The 19,710-nt window shown below is 36.8% G+C and overlaps 1 protein-coding gene across 1 annotated transcript; it reads left to right on the top strand.

Annotated features, from left to right (window-relative positions):
• The first annotated feature begins 527 nt into the window (after window positions 1-527).
• LOC119731834 lies at window positions 528-15,380 on the top strand. Its single transcript, XM_038205110.1, has 9 exons — window positions 528-925; window positions 1,834-2,073; window positions 2,851-2,978; window positions 3,164-3,346; window positions 8,469-8,643; window positions 12,062-12,342; window positions 12,609-12,732; window positions 13,430-13,554; window positions 14,179-15,380. Exons 1-9 carry the CDS (start codon window positions 805-807, stop codon window positions 14,353-14,355), a joined length of 1,554 nt encoding a protein of 517 aa, XP_038061038.1. The 5' UTR covers window positions 528-804; the 3' UTR covers window positions 14,356-15,380.
• The last annotated feature ends 4,330 nt before the right edge of the window (window positions 15,381-19,710 follow it).

The raw sequence follows: 19,710 nt of genomic DNA on the forward strand, positions 1-19,710 counted from the left end.
GGCCATTCCACCAAAAAAAACGATCCCTGAAAACAAAAACATCGAAGTTGGATAATAAATCGGGATTCCGAGTAAAGAAAATAAATTCTTTGGAACATAAAATGCAGATGACTCAAAACCACATACCATGGTAACACAAGTAGGTGATGAAATCCCAACTACACGGACTAATAATTAAAGGTCAAAGAAGATCCTTGTGTCTCAAACCACCATCTGTCTGATGAACAATTAAGATAAAACAATGACATCCAGTCCATCCTTGGATGCTTGACTGGCTCAACCTTGTAATGTGATATTTAATTAACCAGGAGTGTTGTCACTTACAGGTAAACAATTCTTACAAATTAATTAAATTTTCTTGATTATTTCCTGCTGACATTGAAACTGGCAAGTTGCTTTAATTTCTGTAACATTAGCAAGGTCTCCCAAGAGTGTGTAACATTACTCGACATAGCAAGACCTTTGGATAAGGTTATGAAGTATGAAATCATGTGACATGAACCAAAACACCCCGAGGGGAACAGATTGAGTGGAAGAATGTAACCACTCCCAGAAACTAAACCTTGGCTTGATTCGGGGAGTTTAGGATTTCAACAGTGCCGGATCTAGCAGAACTAGATCAAATAGCACAAGGTGCGAATGTTTAAAAGAGAGCTGTAGACAGCAACCTTTAGTCACTGATCTGTAGAGCAACTACTACAACTTGATTCCATATTTATCCCTGCGCCAACTAAGTATTGGTTTGACGTAACCTTGTTATCTGAATCGTTTCCAATAAGATTTGATTTTAGTAACCAGTATATCATGGGCCCATCTACGGTACTTCTTGTTTCTTTCTTCATGCTTGGTTTGGTTCTTCCGTCAGTCTTGAGCTGTATGTGTCAGCCGACACATCCACAACGACAATTCTGCAGAGCTGATTTGGGTAAGTAAGATCTGTTCCCAAAGTAAGTTTCCCTTTTATTGTTTTCATCTGTCTGCTCTATCTTCAGCATGACAATGCAACAAAACCACTGTACATGTATGTGTGGCGTGGTCAAACCACGATTCAGACCAAAGAGTTTAACAGCAATTAACGACGTACATAATTAGTAAGTACTCAGCTCAGTTACTCAGTCATCATGGGCATCAAGAGCCCCCCCCCCCCAGAAAAGCAAAACAAACAAAAAAAGAGGGGATCAAAAAGGAGAAGAAAAAAAAGGAAAAAGAGGTGTGAAGTCATATTTGCTATTAATTTAATACACATTTAACAAAATGGCATCTGCAGTGATGTCAACTGGGGTGGGGTGGGCAAATGTCTTCCCGAGCACCCTAAAAAAAATGATAAATTGAGATATATGCTAGCGAAAGTACCATTTATTTGGGAAAATCAGTCATTAGTCATCTCAGTCTCATATATTCAGTCTGGTCTGACAGTGACAGAGCCAAAGAGTAGGCTGGTCCTTTGGACCTAGTAAAAATGCTGATGTTTTGACTAAACAAATATTGATGACTAAAAAGGTTGTACTTAAGATGGACAATAAGGGTATGGGCTCCATGCACAAGTACCCCTTCAGGGGTAAGAAAGGGAGGATTGAGGGAGACCACTGGGAGACATTCAAATGCAGTGCCTAAGATGCCTAACGCTCACTTCCAAATTAAAGAAGTTGTGCGTACTTTGCACAAATACACACACACTCCCTGTCCTCTCCACTGGGCTCTCAACATTAGCTCTTGTTTGCACATGGAGACCCTACACTTGTACATGTAGGCCTACACTTGAGATCTGGACTACTTTTATAAGTCCAACCTAACTTATCAATTGTTATTTTTCCTACCACTGCACACATTCAGTCATCATTGGCAGAGTTCAAACCAAGCTATTCCTGCATGGTCCACCAGACCCATCAATCCTATCGGGCCAACCAACCATTGTAAGCTACAAGATTCACATCACCAGTGTCAAGAAGGGGCAAGGATATGCAGGGCAGCTATGGAATGTTCAAGACAATGAGTTGGTCGTCAATACTACAGCTAGGAATGTGTCTTGTGGAGTCCCATGGCTAGAGGTTGGACAACGTTACTTACTCACAGGTAGAACCTCTGAACCCAACTATCTTATATTACATTGACTGAGTAGGCAGAGATACTTAAACTTGATCTAAATCGTTTCCTTGGTATATTTCCTTCAGACTTTTTTTTTTTTTTTTCAAAATATTGTGACCCCTAATAACATCAGATAAAACGTCACACTGATAAAGTTGCATTTAGGACCACAAGTTTATTGATTTTATAAGATTTTTTTGATCGATTAATAGTTCCTTTTTTGATTACGGTTTCGATTTAATAATCAAACGCCCGGGTGGGGTTTTTTTTTTTAGGAAATGCGGGTTGAGAAAAAGCAACGTTATAAAACGACATTGCCTTTATCTCGATTTATTTAAAACTTAGGTAATTCCGATTTGTGTTAGACAGACATCATATTCGTGACGATATATTCTCATCATATGGTCCAGCGCTACGTGGAATGTTTAAGATTTTTGATTTAAGACATTTTGGCCGTTCTCTTACTCCGCCCTCTGAAAGGAAGCCTTATTTTCAAAAAGTGGTTTTCAATTAATTTAATATAAAACTGTGACCGAATAATTGACACTTTGATTGATTAGTCAAGTAACCAAATAATACTTGCGGCCCAATTTGTTTATATGTTGCCAGTTTCATGAAATACTGAGGTTGTTTCTCTAGTGGTGTGTGTCTAATCTACCCGTTTTCAATTCTAGTTTTTTTCTGATTTTAAAAAGAATTCACAATTCATTGCAAGTCATACTATGGTCTTTGTCTTCTTTATTTCATTCTCTTACAATCTGACAGTGAATGTTGTGAATGGCAAAGCTTCCCTGCAATTTTGTCATTTCCATCGCCCTTACTCTGAGCTGACTACCATGCAGCGACGAGGTATCAATGGAGCATACAACAGAGGCTGTGCACCACAATGCCAGGTAAGAAGTATTCATTGCACTGCAGTGCCCTCTCTTGACATTAGACACTGGCAGGCAAAAATACTGCACAGGCAAAAGGACACTTGAGATGAAGTGATGCTCTTAATTATCTTTAGATAATGAAAGTTGAAACTACAAATTCAACCCAAGAATGTTATTTATCTCACTTCTGTATTTATTTTCAGATTTACACTTGTCGTCCCTATGCCTACTGTCCTCCAACCACACCCAATGACATCACCTGTATCCACGGTAACAGCAATACCCATGAGGACTGCTACTATCACCATGGTTACTGCATGGCCAAACCAACTGGAAAATGTGCCTGGAAGACCATTCCCATCTTTGACGCGTGTGTCTCCAGTAAATAAACTGAACAATGTTTTGGTCCAGACACTAGGAAATTTGCTCCATTTTTCAGACACTCCCTTAAGTGCAGTTGTGCGTTCAACGTGTTCTTGACAAACATACACCCCTCCAAAATCACCTTCTGGCCCCTCCCCATTTACCCAAATTTCTTCCACTCACTCCCCCCCCCCCCCCAGAAAAACCCCAATAAAAAACAATAAAGTTTTCAAACAATCTCAAAAGAAATCCTAATTCCCAGACACTTTCCTTCTTCTCAGTCAGGACTAAATTCTGGAACTTCAGCTCTTTACATAGGTTTGTAGTTAAGTATTGATGAAAAAGGAATGAAACTGCTACAAATTGCTCCTAACCAGCAATCTACAAATCAAAATGGTCTAATTTCACTGGGGTGAGATTCCTTATTGGCCCTTGTAATTATTTTGTATTACATTGTATTTATTGTGTATTAAATCCATGACCCCTCCCCCTCCCACCCGCTTCCCCAATGCTGGGTGGTTTGGAGTGGTATAAGGAGTAACAAGCAGGCACTTTGGGGCAGTAAGGACAAATGGATTAATAAAGGAAGGCAGATTTATGAGATGAAGAACAAAAAAGAAAAGATTCAAGTCTAGTTTATTCAAAAGGTCATGTAGTATTGTAATTTCAATACTGTCACTTGGAATGGTCTCTTGCTATCAACGTTTAAGATGTACAGGGTTTAAAGACCCCACATATATAATAGGTTTATAATTTTAAATAAATATGATTATTAGTGTTCAAAACTATTTCATGAATTTTTAACCCTAACCTGATCCAGATTTATAGATATTATTTGCAATGGTAATTATGTTGCATTAGAATCTTCAATAACAAAATGATGATTCATTATGCATAAAGTTTTTTCATAGATTTTCATTTATTTCAAAAATTAATACTAATCACTTTCGCCTGCGCCTACACCCTTTTCTGACTTTCTCACTGTCCCTTTGTCAGAGGGAACACAATTGGGAACTTGAAGGTCTTACTAAAAGCCAGAATCAAACTCATTTGATGATTTGGACAGATGGACCTACCAAGAAAAAAAACACATGTCCACCGTCATAGACTTTCTAAATTATTTCCTCAAATACGGATTTAGAAGCAGTGAAGTTATGGTTGAGTAATCATGCTTCCGAAGTCAATAGTCAAGGATTGAATTTACCACATTGTCCTTCGTCACGGTAAACATACAACCATACCAGATGGTTGGTTAGCTCCAATAAAATAACATGCCATCACCCACGCAATAAGTGCAATGATCTGAAGAGGTCAAAGTGTTCTGGTGCCATGATGTGCCTGGTTTGAAAATAAAAAAAATAACATGCTTGTAGTTGTACCGGTATGTGACCCAAATGTGGGCCAAACAACTGCACAGATATAAACCACAGCGAGACAAAATGGCTGGGCAAAGAGATACTTGGGATGGATTTCAATTTGTCTAGGAGATTGTGTGGGAGGAATAGCCAGCCAGCAGGATGACCAGAGTAACTTCAAATCAAGAATGTTTAATTTCAGAAGGTTGCATTTTACATAATGATTGGAAGGTGGAAATATCCAGGACTGATTTTGTTTTGGTCCCAAACAGTTTGAAAAATATTTTTAAAAGAAAAAAACAACAGAAAAGGTTAGTTTTACACAGAATTAAACCAGTATCAGGAATATTGCAATGGGTGGTTCAGTGGTTTTTGTGGTGGGGTGTTCAGGACACATTTCACTTAGCAGGAGGTAGTGGGCTGAGATCCAGGATTACCTGGTCTTGTTACTGTGGTGAGTGGCAAAGGTTGTACCATGGTTGTAGGGTGCAGGAATAAGATACATTGTATACATCGCTTCATAATCAAAGACCAAAGATTTTTCCTGGAACAGTGTCCCCTTTTGGAGGGAAACCCTAATTACTTGAGTACATAATTGCATTGTAGTATATATAAACCAAAGAAATTTAAATCACTAGGGATAATTTTGAGTTCTTTGCCAAAAGGTGTTATTGTTGATGAAAGATAATTTTGTGAATGCAAAATGTTGCCAACGGCAGAACTTTTTCAGCAGTTTTCATTTCACATGACAAACAAATAAATAGGAAGACTTTTTTATTTTACTTTTTGGATGCTAATTGAATTTCAGTTTTATAACAAATAGAAATGAGAAATTATAAAAAAAAAATTGGCATTGGCATTTTACTCAGGCGCACCCTAGCAGTCAATGCACACAAAAAATCTGAAATAGTTATAAATTATAGATTTGTTGTACTTGGAGAGGAGGGAGTGGCTATTATGTCTTAATGAGTCATCAACACTCCCCTGACCCTTTCATTCATATTAATTCCTAGGAAAGTATTCACGGCACACTGCAGCAGCTCAAGAATCTGATAATTATTAAACCAAAATAGCCTCCACTTTGCCTTTCAAGACTGGATGAAGTTGAAAACATGGTCGATGACAGATCATAATGATATGCATTGTTGGTCAAGCATTCATCTCTTCACATCATCACAGCATGGAACCAGAATCTAACCTTTCCATTTACGTCAACAAAATACAACCAACTCTTTCACTACTTATAATAATTAAAAAGGAAAAAACAGCAACCAAACGAAGAGTTTCTTGCTACTAGAACTTTGATATCTAAACGAATGTGATGAAAAGTCTCACTTGTCTATCAATTAGTATTGGTTGATAAGTTATAATATAGGCCTACTGCCAATATCAAGGTCATTCTATAAATTAACAAATCTGTCATCTTTTAACTTTTTGACAGTGACTTAATGTAAAAAAAAATCATAAATAATTGAATAAACTGGGAACTAACATTTCCGTTAAAGAAACAAATTCTACTTCCAAGCACAGAAAGTGAATTCTTATGGTTACAAAATACATACAAATTGCCATAGGGCAAGGAACATGATTAACCTTGCTGTTTGATACAATAGGCCCTCATCCCAAATGAATGTCCGCGACCAACAGAGATTATATAGTCACCTGACCCAAATCACCTGATACATGTAGCTACTATCATGTGACCTGGGGAGGAATGACCACCACCTACACACTTGTAGATTACTGAGAATCCAGACATACAGTTACAAACGTCAAGGTTATACTGCTGGCCAAGTCCTAGCCTAATGAAACCACAACTACCCACTGCTGCGCCCCCCCCCCCCCCCCAACGCATTCAGGAGATAAAAATAGCACAAACATAGTCATTCTGATTACTGACTCCATCTGGACAATTTAACAGAATTGAATTGTTTTCCACCTTTTGGAACAAACCTCCAGGGACAAACTTTGTCATTCTGTAATAAGTCTAGTCCCTTATCTGGAAAGACTGGTTAAAGACTTTCCAACTAAATGTACAAATTACTGAAATTGATTAGTGTTCCACCTTGCGCTTGCAGTAGTACCTCCCTCTATCTGAAAAAATACTTTGAAAGGATATCTAACTCCATTTACACAACTACAATTTACAAATATAACAACCACCAATATCTTGGCAGAAAATGCACATCATGTGTCAATTCATCCCGCTTTTGAACATCCTTTCCTTGGAAAAACTCAGGGACAGAATTTTAATTCCCAATACACATTACCCTGAATTAATCCACCATGAAAGGAAGTCTTAAGTCCTTGTTATTCTACTTATGGGCATCCTACCCTCTGGCAAAAACCTAACTTCACAGGAGTTATAAATTTGCTATTATATTAGTGAACCACCTTGCCTAACAAAATCCATTTAAAAGAATGAAAAGTATATATGTGACGATAGAAAGGAAGAATTTCTGTGCTGAGATAGAAGGGGAAGAGAAAGGGATAATCATGAAGAAAGTTGAATTAAACAACATAAATAAAGTAATACAAAAAAATGAGAGAGAGAAATATAAACTGGAAAAAAACAAATCCTAAACAACAATCCCCTATAGAAAATAAAATATTTTGATAGTGATTTTTAAAAAAATTTTATGAGGGACAAAGAACTCATGATAAAGCAAGCAGCAAAACCATATATTTTGAAGAACAAACAAATTATAAAAAACTGCCTTGACACTTCCCAAGAAACCGTCACCAGTCAAGTACAGACAATCACAACCCCACAATATCAAAACCAAAATGTCCATAATTAAAATCGTTCAGTGTCATCTCAATCATAATGATGTAGGTTAATGGCCTATTTTAATATGTCTATTTCACGTCAATGCCGGGAAACACGTACATGTACCGTATCCTTGCTAAATTCCGGAACTGAAGAGAAATTTAATAGCATCAATTCATCAGAAAAAACTTCCTTTATTTGGTGACGTTTCCTTTGCTAGCATTTTGCCAGACAGGAGTCAGGATATGGTTAATATTACAGGAGACATGTGTGATATAGGTGAGAATACAAGGTCAATAAAACAACAGGACTTCCAAACCATATCTTCCATGCTAATTCTTGAATCTTGGAGGTTAAAGACACCATTGAAGTCTGAACACTGGTCCAACGTTACACTGGTTGCTATTTGCATTTGTGTCGCAATGAATTTAGGAATAACTTATTCTTGGAGTTTCTTGAATAATTGTTCCACTTTATAAGTCTTTATTTCAAAAGTTTTTGAAATGAACTGATTACCGTTTCCTATGTTTTCTATTATATTATATTTTTTCAATTATTCTGTTACTTGATGATACATACAAGCCAAACATTTTTTTAAATTACACATACATGTACGTGTACATGTAACATTCATTTCAACCAAATGACCACATTTTTGTACCCAATCACACACACCTTTTCTAAGAAATAAAATCAGTCGGTGATAAAGTTACTAAAACTTTCATGAATATCAACAAAAGCAAAGACATTTCCTGTTTATACAGTAACAACAAAACTGGTGTCTGCTTTGACCAAAATGCCGTCTCATTGGCCAGATACGTGGGTGATGCTTCAGGAACTCTGCCCAGAGGGGTCAAACCACATACTGGAACAGCCGAGGGAGCAGGAAGATATAAAGGGCAGAGGTTTTGCATTCCCAGTCAGTGTTCCATGATTTGACAACTCAACACACTCGGACTTCAAACAGCACAGCTCAAGTACTGGTGGCGGAAGTCAAGTGTCCTGCAAAGCGTGCTTTGACTCAAAAAGTTTGACTTTACAGTTTTGTTGTTTAGTAGACAATCCTTGTTTCACACTATGAGGGCTGTTAGTGTTGTTATTCTGGTTGGTGTGTTGTTTACATATCTGACTGGAAGTCAGGCATGTAGTTGTGCTCCTTCGCATCCACAAGACCAGTTCTGCAGAGCAGACTTTGGTGAGTATCCACTCATTTTTGGTTAATGTTTCAAGTCACTGTTTCAACTTTTGTTACTTATGAGAGGCAACATGTCATGGTTTCAAACAAACATAGCAAAATACCCTGGTAAAGGCAATAATTTGATTTAACTTGGCTTTACACATATTAGCACATTTTAAAAACATTTTTACAAGAAACATCTTGGTTTTGTAATGACTCAAACAGATAACTGCATAATAAATTACAAAGTACATGTAGCTATTTAAACAAATCATAAATAATTGTAACAGCAGATAATGCACTAATGAAGTTATAGAGGCCCTAAGTAAAGTTTCTCTGTTGCAATGAAAACAATTAAGATTTGCCAATGTCTCCTTAAAAGAACGTGGATGAACTGTAATTAACGTACAAAAGGTAAGTGCAAAACACGCTCATTTGAAATCACATCTATGTGTTTTTGTTGGAGGTCATATTTCACCAACCAAAACTTAACACAATGACAAGAATTTAATTAAAACAGTTATAAGAACCAATACTTTAAAATTGAAAACAAAGTCTGCCAGCTAACAAATTACATTTCAGATAAGTATTTGGGATTCTTTTTCTTGACTTTTATATGTTTTAGCCATGGTAGTAAGTTTGGTGTTTTCTAAACTGAAAATAAAATCCAGACAACCACATATCCAGCCAGGAAAAGTGTCTAGAAGTTCTGATAAGAGAAGATTTGAAATGAGGATGTGCCCAAAGGAAAGGAACAAGGAAATGAAGATAAGAGATGTCTGATAAGAAGAAGCAATTGATGATGACACAATGGAATGTCTGGCTATAATAAAAGTAAAAATTAGCATATATCTAAATGTTAGAATATATCCATGCAAAGCAGCGAAGGTGCCTTGTTCTTCATAATTCTGGATTTCCTCTTTTGAACAGTAAACAAGCAAATTAAAATGAGTCACATGCTGACTGACAACACATTTAGCAATAAGCCATTGTTTCATAACCCAATTGTTCTGGATTATTAAACCCAACTTCCTTTGAGTTCAGATTCAGGACTTACACTTCACAAATCGTCAGAGATGCCAACTTTACAGACTACAAAATAATAATGATTCTTCCTGCAAAGAGTAATGCTAATGTAAATACATAGTACAACAGTCAAGTTTAAGAGTAGCCACAGTACTTTTCAGAGTAACCACAATGTTGGCGTATAGGACAGCTGGAACTTTCAAGAGTAGTAGCATACCTCAAAATCCTAATAATTACTCCAAAAGAGTAATGGTTGGCATCTCTGAATCTGTTATGTCAATATTAACTGTTAAACAGATTGTATCTACAACATTTGACTATTTTAGAATGAAGAGTCATTTGAATGAAAAATATCTTCATAAAATGATCTTTTCAAACATTTAACCCTAACTCCCTAGGGGGTGTGCAAAATCGTAATTGGAGGATTCAGGACTGTTAGGGCTATAAGATCTCAATGTATTTTATTAAGTCACGGTAACAAAATTCATCTTTTTGAAAAACATGTTCCATTTTGCTTAAAGTCTTCCTTCATGATCTTTGAAATTGTAATTTGCTGCCACTTAACTTACATGTATCTCCACTGCCCTGTACTGTTCTATGTTTATTGAATTTAGTGAGTAGGCTGTGTATTTACTGCATTCATTGAGCAGGCTGTAAAAATACTCCTGTGTGGTCAACCAATCCTACCTTATGCCGCTCACGAACCATCCAAAAGCTTGAACACTTTGAGGAAAGAATATAATGTGGAATGCTGACAAAACATCGGCACAATAGATTAACCTGTTTTCCTTCATCCCTTCTGACGGTAATCTCATGAGAATGCTGGAATGTGAACTTGAGAGACCTTTAGCTAAACAGAGTTCCTTTAAATCTTGCAACTTAACACCACACAGTACTTTCCTGTAGGTGGGTGCCTCATGTCAATGCACTCAGACCAAGGACCTTTGATAGTACACTGCAATAGGGCTCACTTACATTACATGTATATCCTAAAATACAATGGCTGCTTGGAATGTAAACATCAGACGTCACCCAGTTTACACATTATTAATTAAATTGATTATTTTGTGTCTGGTTAATATGACAATGTGTCAGAAACTGTGTAGTTGCCACCTTCAAAACAGTAGCAGTTTGACAAAATACAGGTTTATTAGACCTTGTTTCAATTCACAAAATTATCCAAACATAATTAGCATATTCAGGCATGCAACTGGAAAGTCAACAAAAAAAGAGGAAATTCAAATCTTTCCAACACTTTGTACAGTGTTTTTCTATTTTCAATGACACCCATGAGGAGTCAAAAAAGAGGAAATCAGCTGTTCCCTGGAAAAGTTGCATGCCTGCATATTGAATGAAAGAACTGCAAGTTTGTGAATAAATTCTTTCCAATTGCAGTTACTTTTACCTTGGTCTAGTTTAACTGTAAAAGAAATTGAAATTTCTGAGATAAGTCAAACACAAGGGAATAAGAAGGAACACACAAATTTGTAGACCACATTAGGAGCAGACAAGCTATACATGTTGTCATGTATTCCTCATCATAAGTTCTCAAGGACAAAGACATCACAACAGGATTCCTTCATTTCATTTCAATCACTGTAGGTTACAATCACTGAACATGTTGGATGATGACGTTATGTCATGGTCCAGGGCTCACAAGTTGAAGTGTTACTGAAATATTTTGGAAATTTAATTACAATACAGAAATAATTCACCAACAACCTGATCACAACAGATGTGGAGATACCGGTATTAATTTTTATAAATCAACCAACCGTTTTATTTTGATGATTACTATGATGATGGATGCTTCATATAAATACGAAGGTGTTGGATAAGTTAAATACAAAGCAATACAAATCTCTTGGTCATTTCTCTCTTTCCTTTCATATAATAAGCAACCTTTATTGAGCGAATATGCAACGAATTAATCAAAAGAATATGGGGCCGTGTCATAAGTCCAACACCTCATAGGTCCGACGCTTCATAAGTCCGAAAGTGTCGGACTTATGGGCCTTTATTTGGTTAGGGGATGCGATTTTGTCAGACTTATGAGGCGTCGGACCTATATGAGGCGTCGGACTTATGAGCGAACCCCAAAAATATCAGCTCTCCTTTAGTGTTCACCAAAAATAAAGATCACTTTTGCTTCCAAAGGATTTTTCAAATGTTCGTCCATAATCAGATGATTCAAACACCTCTACTTGTCATCACAAACGTTCACAAAGGCATTGTGTAAATGCCAAACCAGCTTTCCACCCATTCTTCATATTCAGTTTATGTGCAAGAAACAATAATGGTTCAATTGATTGATTTAAAAGTGTCTATCACTCCAAGAATCCACACAAAAAGTGATGAGAAAGCCCTCAATAATGTTATTAATGGTCATCAATGTAACATTTCCCAACAGTCGTCAAGGCAAGTGTTGTTAGCAGCCAATACATCTACAAGCCAACACAAGCACCAGCAACAGAACCCACGACAGAACCCACAGCAGAACCCTCATCAGACTACTGGTCTGTAGTTGATGAGGAGGAAGCCTTAGTGATGGGGAATTTAGCAGAGGTTCCAGGAGAGTTACTACAGCGTCGTCCACCGGCGGGAATGATGGCTCCTGTTTTCATGGCTCCTGGTTTCTCTTCTGAGACGCAGGAAGACAACAGGCCAATCAAGTTGGAGTATACAGTGAAGGTAACTAATTGTAGCAACACTTTTATGAAATAACGAATTGCTACAACTCAAATGTAAAATAAAGGAGTCTGACATCTGAGGTTCTGAAAGTCTTTTTCAAATATTTTTTTTAGTCTAAAAAAAGATGGAATAATATGTGATGAAGGTTGCAGAGCCTGAGAGCCTGTTGATGGAAAGAATTAAATGTGCCATTAAACAGTGTCCATCAAGGTAAAACTGTGTCGAGTATTCCTCATTAAAGTACATGTATGAACTTTGTTTTGTAGGTAGAGAAGATCTTCAAAGGAGACAACTATCTCCAGGAGACTCTGGCTAAAATCTACACCCAGCCAAATGATGGGATATGTGGACGAACAGACCTGACAGATGAAAAGTCCTATGTCATAGCTGGTAAGTACAAATTATGTCAACACCAACAGACAACTCAAGAATCTGATGTCACCTGGGCATGTTGACAACATGTGTGCCTCTCCAAAGCCTTACTGCATGCTCGATAAATGCATGTCCATTTCCCCCCCCCCCCCCCCGACATTTGGTTGCACAACCACGGTTGTTCAACCAACATTATTGGGTAGGAATTAGTGGATCAGTCTATTATGACAGTGAACAATTTCATGTTGAGATAGTTGTGGAAACATTATTTCAAACTGGTCTAGTTTACACGCAACTTTAACTGCCGCTTTTACTGTAGAGTTGATCTGTCAATCATCAATTCTATGATTTACCCTGCCAGCATTTATCCACATTGGTTTTATTAGCCTAATCATGCTTTTTATGGCTTTACGATGAGTCTAAAAAGCAATGCAGGCAAAACATGTATGATTTAAGATGGTACCAGTTGAAACAAGTGCATGTGTGGAGCGAAAATGTCAAAAAAATCTCATCAAAGTACCCAATTTATGGCACATTGTAACTTTTGTATAAAGTTACATGCAAACTTCATTATTATTAAGTCTCATACCCAACACTCATCACCACTTTCATTTCATTTTGTCTAAAACTCTTTTGAACAAGAATCTATTCCGTACCTGTAATAATATTGTTATGAAATTTAGAATTTAAATTGTGGTTTACATTCCCCTTTCAGGCACATTTTATGACAATGAACTTCGTATCAGCACATGCAGTTGGATTGTACCTTACAAGAGCCTGACAAGGATTCAACGAAGAGGAGTCAAATTGATGTACAAGAAGAGTTGTGGAGATTGCAGGGTAAGACTAACAGAGAGAATGTAGATTGGGGTGGCTAGGGGAGTTTAATACAGTGGCAATGTCACCAGGATATGAAATCTATGTATGCAGAACACATGCACTGGTGCAGAGTATGCACGAATTATTGTGCACAAAACTGTTTTGGCATGCATGCCAGACACATTGCAGCAATGCATTCTTAAAGACCCTCTTAGCTCTATCTTTGTTACTGTTGAGGAAGCACTAAGACATGTTGGGGATGGGAGGATATAGACAAAGATGTATAAAGGCAACTAATGGGGTTGAGTATGGAAAAGGCGTGACTGAAATGGCAGAAGGGTGATGCTGAAGGCCAGGCAAAAGTCAATAAGGAGTAATAGGAGATGGTCAAGTACACATTGTTATCTTCATACAGCCAACTTCTTAAGTGACAAGTTAGTACAACTTGCTCTCCTTTCTCTCTGTATACTATTTGCCAGTTTTGAAACATTGCTAATGTTGCTAGCATCTTGACTTTGGCCGTGATCCTTGGCTACTGTACATGTATACAGGTTTATAGCTTCTAACTGGCGCCATTTGCTCGAAGAGATTGACAATAGCTCATTTAGATTATCTTCATTTTCTTTCCATTATGTGTTTCCTCAGATTGCTAACTGCTACAGAACCACCTGCAAGTATGTCCAGCCCAGCGATGATGTCTGTATGTTCGATATCGCAAGGATGGCAAACAGTTGCGAGGGCCAGCATTCCTACTGCTCACGCTCCAAGTCAGCTTGTAAGTGGCAACGAAACAAAGACTATAAACAATGCTATATGCCTTAGAAAAGCTTCCTGAGGCAATGCTTAATATAAAAGCAAATCCTATCAACAAAATAGGAGGCACAATCCAGATCATTCAACACTTGTCAAATCAAAGGTCAAGTTAATATCTGGGCTGTTACTTCTAATTAATCAGCTACCTATATGAGTATTGTACATACTTTGTATCATACAAGTATTCCTGTTTATTAAAGCTTTATCCTAATATTTTCCTATCTATATTTTCCTATAAAACTAAGCTTTTTGTTACACCTAAGCTGTGAAAATGTTGAACTGTCTGTGCTATATCACTTCTCACACTGTAGGCAGTAAAAGAGATTAAAGAACAATATGGACAAAAGGGGTATCTAATTTGTATTAGGAGTACAAACAGAAGAATTTAAGAGAGTAAACTGAACGTTAAAAGAATAGAGAATATTTGTTGAGGAATTACAAACTAGACATGACTTTCACACTCTAATTCTAGATTGATTTAAATAAACGAATTACGGTTTTAGTCAGAAAATGTCATGAATAAGGTACCGGTAGTGTTGAGTTCCATTATGTGACCTTCATTTCTTGACGTCCTGAATTATAGGCTTGATTTACAATGAGGATGTCCTGTTATAGTTCCTGGGGATTTGGAGGTTAAAAATGGGACTTGTGTTTAGTCACGCAGGATACTAGCATTCAAGCAACAGTCCGGTCAAACTATATGAACTCACAGGAACAGACTCATTTCAGAGATACAGAAAGTTGAACAAATTCACATTCAGCAAAATTGTATTAAAAGTTACAATGGTCCATATTGAGGCAATACTAAAAAATGCACAAATTTAAATGTGTGAACATAAAGATGTAAAAGTATCTGCATTTGTGTTATGCGTTTAGATTCTATTTTCAGTGGTACATTGTATATTACTCTGTGTATAGTATATAAAATCTATAAAATGTAAACTGTTTTCTGAATCACTGGATTTGTTTATCCACTATTTGAAATTTCAAAATGAGCACCAAACTGATGAATAAATACATATTGAAGAAATATCTTTTATCATCTTCTTCCAGTTGATTGAAAGTGTTTCCCTACATAATTTTGTTATAACTGACATCATATATTTGACCCTCAGAAAAAAAATGGGGAAATGTGTCCTGCAGACCCCAAAATGTCTACAGTACAGAATGCTGCAAAATGGAGGAAAATGAAAGGAGAAAAAATAGGAAATCCTAGCCTACAAGTGAAATATACCTGATGAAAATATATCAAACAGGTGGGTGTGCTATTTACATGGCACTGGAATTGATTTGGGAGGGTGGTAACAATATATTCAGTGGTCACAATAATATGTGGCAAGATGCCAGAGTATGTGCATGTTTTATTAGCAGGAAATAAGGACATTCCTGTCAAAGCCAACAAGTGAACACTGAACGTGATCTACGTGAGCTACTGGGACACGATATAAAACTCCCAATGGAATTTTGCCAACTTGGAAATCTGAGGACTAAATTTTCATGCCGAGACAGGACCTTTGACATGTATACAAGTATAGGAGTAGAATGATGGACCCCACCTGTGCAGAAAACAGGTGACTTAGGAAGAGTCAAGATCACATTGTAATCCATATCCTGTGACTTCACCTGCCAATTATAGCCTCTATCAAAGGTCAAAGGTTACAGATGGAATGTCTTGATGTAGAACAACAACTTGGGAATGTACAGTGTTTATTTTTAGAATTCATGGAAACTAGCACTTGGAAGTCTGAATACAGATATATTTTCATAATTATATAACTTCATCATCACCTTATTACTAGATTGGATTATCCAGATAGAACAGAAGAATAAACGAGAATAAAAACACTTTTTGTCACTCGAAAAGAAACAAAACTACTACAGCAAGCAAAAAAAGAATATTTGAGAATTGCATTCAAATAAGACATGTATGATGTACAGTACAACAACATACGTTGTATGTGTTCACACTATAGATCCAGGAAGGAGATTAAATGTGGATTACGTAGGCTGATTTTACTCATTTTCAATTTGTTGTCAAGGTAAAAGTGATACCCCCCAACCCGTTTGGTTTACATATTTTGTAATTTCAGCTGAATCCAATGTAAATGTTGCGAAAGGAAATTTATATTGGGGGCTGAATATTATAAGGCTAAATATGACCATGTCAAATAGTATTTTTGCTTCTTTTTTTTAAAGACACATCTTTACTCGTAGGCCTACAGTATCCCAAATAATATGTTGTACGTGGGTCAAGCTCACCAAATCACCAAATTATTAGTTCACTGTATGCAAGAACGAAGACATGTGGTCTTACCAACAGAGGGCAGTATAACACTTCACTGAAGTGCTAATCAGCAGAAAGGGATCTCTTTTCTTTACAAAGTGCATACATACCAGTAGCTCATTTCTTTCCAATACAAAGCCCTTAAAAGTCAACAATCGACTGCATTATCAAAATTCTTACACAGCATTTTGATTAAAAAAATTAAAGGTACATACATGTCATAATGTGCAAACTTAAAAAAAAAAGAAAACTACCAAATTATTATCAAATACCTTACTTGACTGTAAGTGATTAATAGTCTCAAGCATCCTGTGAAATCATGGAACCTGGTGTGCTGTCATTTTCAAGAAAAGTGGATTTTGTATCAGTTTTCAACCGACAAAAACTTACTTTTTCAAATGCTGTCCCCAATTTACCAAATTTAGTGAGTCCACGTTTTGGATACAACAAGGTGCTCCAGGGAAAAAAGAATCAATGGAGGTTACTATGATGACTGTGGATCAGCCCTTCAAACCTGATTTTGAGATTTTATTTTACTCCTATACTTCCTCGAGTCAATAAGCCTTGCTATATAATTCATTTTATTGTACATTTGTACTACTAGCAAACACAAATGCAACAGACTTTCCCATAGGCTCTACAAGATTGAACATGCCACGTTCTAGCCTGGGGAACTGCAAACTGCAGGTGCGCATGGGTCTGCACTCTGCAGTGACTAACAAAGACAAACTATTGAAAGTTGTACAGGCAATCAACAGACCGTACAGGTACACGCAGGTACCTTATTGGAAATGGACTCAGAATAGACAGACTGAAAAATGACTTATAGTCGTTTCCAGGATGGTTTCGCTTAAATGATCCAGAATAATTGTCACCATAAAAAAAGGCGGGAAATCATACGGACAATACCCATCACCTGGCTTCAAAAATCAGATAGTTAAATGGATCACTGATTTCAAATATAATTTGGTTTATAAAAGATACAAAAAAGTCAAGGATATTTCTAAAGTGCAGTATTGAGCACAACTCTTGCTGCACACTTAAACAAAATATGGATAGACTCAGGACATTTGCCAATATCTGGGCTCAATTTGATGCAGATGCTGACCTTCCATCCCCATCCCTACAACCCCCCCCCCCCCACCCATAAAATGATACAATCAAATTAATTTCTTTCTTTGTTCGACCAAGCCAGTGTGTGTTGCTTAATAACTGACAAGAACTTTTAGATCAGCTCAGTTTGTTATTATTTCAGCCCATTAAAGAATTAGTGGCTATTAATTATAAAGAGAAATAGTTCAGACTGAATTAAAGCAATGTTGCATGTGAGCCAAAAAAAACAGGTTGCGATGAATAAAGGTTCAATAAAGACACAATTTAAACAGTTAGGAAAGACAAAAGATATGCAGCTGGGAGAACTGTTGAATGAAAAAAAAAGCACGAGGTGGACAAAGAACAAAAATACTACAGAATTAGGCAGGTAGATCACCGTAGATGCAAAGACTGACAAACAAACAACATGTAATCTGGCTGGAAAAAAGGGAAATATGGCCAGATTTTCAATTTATTGTGAATTAGGCTTTAGTGTCAGGATCCATAGCTTTTAACTATGACAATTATGGACAAGTGGGTTGCTTCAATGACACTTTATCTGCTTAAATATTTTTTTTGGTTATAGACTTCAAGTCTGGACTTGAAAGACAACATTTAACAAAAACTTTGAAGAGCCATCAAAGTGCAGTGGGATAAACCAACTCTATGGATTAATCAATAATGCATTGTTGTGTCTCAAAGGACTAGCGGAAGTCTAAAATCAATTGCCAAAGAGTCCAGAGCCTCATTACCAGGACAAAAGGCACAGAGCCTAAATATCTCAACATGCAAAAGATTCGGTACATGTATGTCCACCCCTGAAGTCTCCATGATGGCCCATGGTCAATACATTTGGTATTTCCCAATATTATCCTCATATAATTGCTGATATCATGATGTACGAATTGAAAAACAGAATATAATATATATTAGCTTTTTTGTCCAATCAATTTTAGTCCAATGTATCACATTGTATTTCACATTATACACTCCTTGAATCCATACAACTATACATTATTGGGTGGTTTGGGGAAATACTGACTGACAGGACAGTTTGGGGCACCTCTGTGTGGAACAGAAATGGGTTCAAGATCTCAATTTTTCTTTAAAAAAAACAACATCATTTTTCAAATCAACTCCAACAGAAACCTTCGACATATAATTATACAATAATCAATATGGCAGGAAATCAATAGGTCCACCTCAGCAAAGACATCTTTTAATTTTCTAATTTATGCCAGACATGATGATTCACCCATTTCTCAAAAAGAAGATTTACCAAAGCAATCCACGAATGAACGTTTGAACAAATCATTCCAAAGTCCAAGTTTCCTTTGATGCCAGTTATATTTCAAAAGCCCTCCACGTTTTCTGTACTCATCAAATTCGAGTCATAAATCATCTCCCCTGCCACTGTGCATTTGTTTCACATTCAAGGTTTGATGCAAGCAATTCCATGAAATAATTTCAAAGATGCTTGATGCTTGATGTGTAGACTCCTAAAAAGCATCTTTACTCTGACTAACTGCAGACATTGTTTTCAGGTATCAATCATCCAAATGCAATTCTTAGGAACCCCAGAAAAAGTCAATCACACAAGTGGTGATAAGTGGTGAAACTTCTACTGGTTTCTGTTGTCCTCAAGCCAAGGAACCATAGGAGGGAATAACTGTATCTTCAGTGAATTAGTTAAGACTTCATCCCAAACAAGTTGGTTTGTAGTCTCAATTTCTTTCAAAACTATGATACTGATGATCAAATGATTTTCTTGGAATAGGCAGTACTTTTTACATGGAACTGCTAACTGCTACCAGCATATTTTATCAATTTGCTCTATACAAATTGTACATATCCTAATTGTACAACATAAGGCTCAACCGAAATCATTTGCATGCTAATCGGCTAAACCACAATTTTTTTTTAATTAGGTCCCACTTGACTTGGTACAGAGTCCCTAGTCCAATGGGACAATAGATGGGTCCCTCCAC

This window comes from Patiria miniata, unplaced genomic scaffold (assembly GCF_015706575.1).
Source record: "Patiria miniata isolate m_02_andy unplaced genomic scaffold, ASM1570657v1 HiC_scaffold_24, whole genome shotgun sequence".
Lineage (NCBI taxonomy): Eukaryota > Metazoa > Echinodermata > Asteroidea > Valvatida > Asterinidae > Patiria > Patiria miniata.